Source organism: Gavialis gangeticus, unplaced genomic scaffold (genome assembly GCF_001723915.1).
Source record: "Gavialis gangeticus isolate Ggan-Ray unplaced genomic scaffold, GavGan_comp1, whole genome shotgun sequence".
NCBI classification, from domain to species: Eukaryota; Metazoa; Chordata; order Crocodylia; family Gavialidae; genus Gavialis; species Gavialis gangeticus.
Window position 1 is genome coordinate 18,011,667 of NW_017729031.1, and position 5,509 is coordinate 18,017,175.

At 41.6% G+C, this 5,509-nt stretch overlaps 1 protein-coding gene across 1 annotated transcript in view; it reads left to right on the forward strand.

The window, feature by feature from the left end:
* Positions 1 to 5,509, forward strand: part of LOC109301348 (von Willebrand factor D and EGF domain-containing protein-like) — a 451,201-nt gene that overhangs the window by 192,370 nt on the left and 253,322 nt on the right. The window contains exon 6 of the mRNA XM_019522467.1: positions 1,664 to 1,753. Coding sequence (XP_019378012.1) covers positions 1,664 to 1,753 — 90 coding nt within the window. The remainder of the gene's footprint in view (positions 1 to 1,663; positions 1,754 to 5,509) is intronic.

The following is a 5,509-nucleotide window of genomic DNA, read 5'->3' on the forward strand; positions in this document are numbered from 1 at the left end:
ATTGGAAGCTTATCTTGCTGGGATCCTATGACCCCAACAGCTGACTTCCTGCCCTTTGGGTGGGGGGCTGGACTCAATGATCTTCCAAGGTCCCTTCCAGACCTAATGTCTATGAAATCTATGAAATCAAGGTAACTTCAAAAGGATTCCATCTCCTCAAAATAAGGTTTTATACAGGTTCCCCTTAGCAGCCTGATAGCAGATATTATAGCTGGCCTGACACCAAGAATATACAAAATAAAGACAACACACTGGAGAGCACAAAGGAACGGTTCGAAGAAGAGTGTTCCTGAGAAACTTGCACTTACAGGAAAAAAAAGAGGCAAAACACTGTTTCAACTTCTAGGATCTAGGGGTGGTACATACCTCACCCAAGGCATTTCTTACTTTCTGAGTAGGCACAAAGAACTTCAGAAGCAGAAGTTACAGGATAGCTACAAAGTTTAAAGGAAAATTGCAGTATATGTGTAAGAGAGGAGATGTTTACAGAGTTAGGGAGAGGAGGAGGTCTTATACAAACCGAAAAAGGTGGGAGTCACAAGGCTATGAGGCTTTGAAGGTATTGTTATTTGTTTTGAAAAAGTTTCTTAACCAGGAACTGGATTTTCAAATGTTACTATACTTCAGTGGCTGCCATCATGGCATATAGAAGTGGAACAGGATAGCCAATATACCAAGTTCTGGAAAGCTACCCCAAGATGTTTTCTCCCTGTATAAAATAAAGTAGTTCCCCTTCACAGGTTATTTTAGCCTTCGAATACCAGCCACCATAAATGTGACTTCTGGCTATCTGAAACTGATTCAGTAAGTCACTATCAGTTATTCTAATTATGAGCAGGAGCGAAATTAATAGGTACAGTCTGGCAATTTGTAATAGTTTGCTTTAAGGAGGGTTTGTGTAGTATAATCTTATGTTTCAAGAAATGGTGTTTTCAGCTTCAATATTCTGAAACACGAAAGTTTATTTTCAAGGAAATATGAAGATGGCAGATAGTGTGGGGCTTCCATGAGATAAAAGCTGCATGGCTGTTTTAGGAATAAAACATAATTGGCTTGGCATTTTATGTTTTCCCCCAAACACAACCACATAGACACATCTAATATTATTTAGACAGCATTTTTATTATATGCCAAGAAAAATGGTGCAGACAGTTTCTATTACCACAATGAGTCTGACACTATTTCTGTGGGAGGACAATTGTCCTAATAAAAGAAAGTCTGAAAAATAAGGACTAAAAAGAAGTTATATGGCCCAGTGGGTAGGACACTAACCTGGGAATCTACAGACTTTGAACCTATATAACCTACTGTGTGACCTTGGACAAGTTTCTTTACCAGTACTTCTTTATTCGGTCTTCCCCCAACAAAGTTGCAAGAATAGTTGCTTCAGTATCTACAAAAGGAAGTGCCATGTAAGTGTTAAGAATTATTAAGAGCTAATACCAGTGTCTCCTTCCTTTTCAAATAAATGCACAAAAGATTCTTTAAATCCTCAAGATTTATAAACAAACTTGCAAACAACAAAACCTAAAAATCTATTACTTTTCTAAAGGCAAAAACACAATAACCTGGATGACTAGAAAAGATGATGTGATTATATAATCTTCCTCATGCTTTCCGTCAAGAAAAACTGTGAGATACAATATTTATTTATTTATTACAGGTCTTTTGCACTGTTACTGCTTTTATGAAGGACTCACCTGATCAGCAGTCATTGTCTGAAGAGAGCACTGGATTTTATATTGGGATTAAGGTATTAGTGATGTGCCCTGATTTACTGATTTTCTCTATACTGAAGAATATGTATTTATTAACCATCATGCTTTGAAAGATAACGCACAATAAAATAAGCCTTGATAGTCATAAACAATACTGCTACTACATCTCCAGTAAGACAATGTCTTAGTAAATGATATACCATTTTATTTGTTTGGAAACCTTTCTAATGCACCCATGAGTGTAGTGTATAGGTGCTAGCACTGTTAAAACACATAGTATGAAAAAGTGCTTCATGTATTCTATAATGTTTCCTCAAAGCTATGTATAATGCTAGGAGTGCCTCATTTCCATGGAGTCAGTATGCCTTTGCATTCAGACTATAAGGATAAGGAAAGAGAAATTCATGTCCAGAAAATATCTGCCTAGGGCCATGTGTAGATGAAATGAGGCGCATATGTGCGCAACACTTTAAAGCGGGCTAAATGCTTTTGCTCTGCTTTAATGGTGTCAGTGTTTGCACACCTCAGTGGCATATTGCGCATTAATTCCAGCCGCTGCTATGGAGGGAAGCACCATCCCCCTCACCCCCCTGCAGCTCAGGGACTGCTCCACCCACCGGCAGCCCATGCTCCCCTCCCCGCCAGAGAGGCAGGTAAGTCAGTGGGGTGTGTGCATGACAGGGGGTTTTATTAGTTCTAAATTGAAGTGGTGTTTTTTAAAACCCGCTGCTTCAATGTAGGACCCCTGTTTCATCTACACACACCCAAAGGTCACAGGAAGAGACTGAAAAATCAGGTCTTTTAAGTATAACGCACAGAGATAATGTTTTTGTAAGGTAGATGCCATTGATATATCAATGCATTTGGATGCTGTTTTCAATATTAAGAAACAAATTCTATTGGTCTTTTTGAGCAACAATTGTGTCTCGATGTGTATTGTTAGGTTTGGACCAGAGTCTTGTGTAGACCAGTCAGCAATGTGTGAGATGTTGTGGTCCATACTTACTTTATGACGGTTGGAGAGAGCATGCCTCCTACCTCCAGTTATCTGCTGGCTTCATAATTTATTGCATAGTAGACAGCATTTGCCTTGGCAGCAGGGTAGATCTGTATTCTGTATATGAAGGTCAGATGGAAATGGTAGTGTGGCAGGCACGGAACCACAAAGAAAGACTTACCCTGACCGGGTGAGGAGTGGAGCTGGCGGGATGCTGCGCCAGAACAGAAGTGCAGCGAAAGTGAAACCGCAGGAGCAAAATATGCTGCGCTAAAAGAAAAAAAGGAAAAGGAACAGCAGAGTTGGGAGGAGCTGGGGCCGGCTCCCATGTTGGCATGAGCATGCTTTATGGCAGCATGCTGGGGCCGAATTCACAGCCAGCCCCCTGAGACCAGGATAAAAGGCCCAGCAGAAGAGCAGCTTAGGGGACCAGGAGTGAGTTCCCAGATGGGCCCAGAGTGACCTAGAACAGAACAGAGCCCCACTGAAGGGACATAGTGGCTGCCCCAGGAAGGGACTTTCCAAGATAAACAGAGCCATACAAGTCTCAGTGACTTATCTGAAGCAGCACCATGGACTCCGAACATCTCCAGCCCAGATTGGATCCAGGTAGGACCTGAAGGGACAAGAAGAGATGGACATCTGAGCCACAGCAAGTATAGAGCCAAGAGAAAGACAGAGATGCTGGGGAGCAAGATAACCCAGGGTTGGGAAGATGCTTAGGTAGGACCAAGTACGGTTGGGGAAAACTTGGGCGTGATAACATCCCAATCCGACCTTCATAAATTCAGAAGACCAGAACACCAGAGTCTATACTGTACCACCACTAGCAATCCAGAAACAACATCTTTGGTTGGTGTTAGGTGGGGTATAGGGGAGGCAGAGATCCAAGTAGGAAGAACAGTCAGGAAGATTAAAAGAAAGTACCAGGAAATGCGGGACAAACTATCTTCCTCCCAATTAAAATAATTTATTCCAACAAGACGTGGCAGGAAAGACCCCCTGGGGAACCTTCCAAAATCTAACCCAGTAACAAGCTTGTCTCTTCCTTAAACAACGGCAAAACTAGAAAAGCCCCTACAGACATGATGCATGGGTGAATGGTATGGAAGATTACAGGCAGCTACAATGAGAATCACATTGCAAGAGGTGATACATTTGGATGAACCACAAACTCAAGGTTACCCTGAATGTTGACTGGAATTACTAGCCCTGGTTGCCTATCCAAATTCCAGTTTGGGATGTTATGCCTTCTCTGCCCGGTTTAGTAGCACTTTAAAATAAATGGGAATCCTCTACCTTGCTTTCACTTGTGGCCCTTATAAATTCCTGGTTGCTTTGGTTAAGTGAATAACGTTGCTGTCATTTTAAAACTATTTTCTAGGATTTCTCTGTATTAATCTCGAAGAACAGTCTTTGTACCAAGACGGTGCTATGACATTATCAAGTGCAAAATAAGACCTTTTTAAAGAGAGACTGCCATTATGCTCCAAGATCTAACCCTTGGTAAACATGACAGTCTCTACTGAACCTAGCAGGTTTTGATCTAACAGAACAGAAAACAGAATTTGACCCAAAGTTTATTATAAAGCACATCAAAATTCTCTATCCATGCCTCCACAGTAAATGTCCTACCATATGCATTACGCACTGCTCCACATAGAACACCTCCTAAATGAAAAGCAGTGTGCACGTGCAAGCGAAGTAGCCTGGGGGCAGGCTAACTGGCATTGGCATTCAGTTGGATTGATAAGAAACCTAGAGACACTGCTACTTCTGATTTTGGAGGCAGCTCATATGCAGCAGTGCAGAGAACCTAGGGCACTTGTGCCTGGGATTATCAGTTTACCATGTAGATGTGTCCCTAATAATAATGAAAAATATTATCCTGTATAAATTGATTATACAATATGGAAAGTTTTTTTGCTTTTTAGTTTTATATATACATGCATGGTATAAAAGGAAGTGACCCTACCCATTTGTGTGAGCTATCCAGAGTTTAGGTTTGAATGTGCCAAACTAAAAGTGCTGGTCACTAATTTTCCAGTAAAAGATGTTTCTATTGGAAAAGGCAAACTTGGTTAAATTACAGTGTTCTGTCTGGTTTCCTGACAGCCTGCCTGATGGACTGCTGCAAACTGGGAACCTTGCAGCCTTGGAAGTCTTGGATGGAACCAAGGTCTCTCAAGGCATATAGACTCCTTCAACCACAATTGAGTGTCTGGAAGACCTGGGAGCCCCAGGTCAAGCCTAAACTTACAGAGCATCACAGGCTGCCCCTTTCAAGAATTGAGAAATAGGGAAACTGGAAGATCTGGAGATCTATTCCTTAAGAAAACACAAAGTTTCAAAATGTATTTTTCTTATGCACAAGAGATTTTTTTTTTGAACTTTCAGAGTTTCCCAGGGGTCCAGGCTCTGATCAGACCTAACACCATGTTTTTTCTACTACACTTGTTCTTCCTCATAAGCAAAAATGGACAGGGAGGGAATGGAGAAAGCCCAGACCTTTCACTTTGCTTTCCAATGCATAAGCCCATGGAGCTATGCCACTTCATATATGAATCACCAGCAAACTGTTGCTCCCTGCTGCAAGGAGAAAGGACAAGGAGAAAACAGTTCAGTAATCTTACCTCGATCCTGAGCAAGCTTTTTGAGAAAATTATTCTGGCACATATCCACAAGGGGCCAGGAGGGGAGATTATGCTTAGGGGCAACCAACACGGGTTCATTAGTGGCAGGTCCTGTCAGACCAACCTGGTGGCCTTCTATGATCAGATCACCAAATCATTTG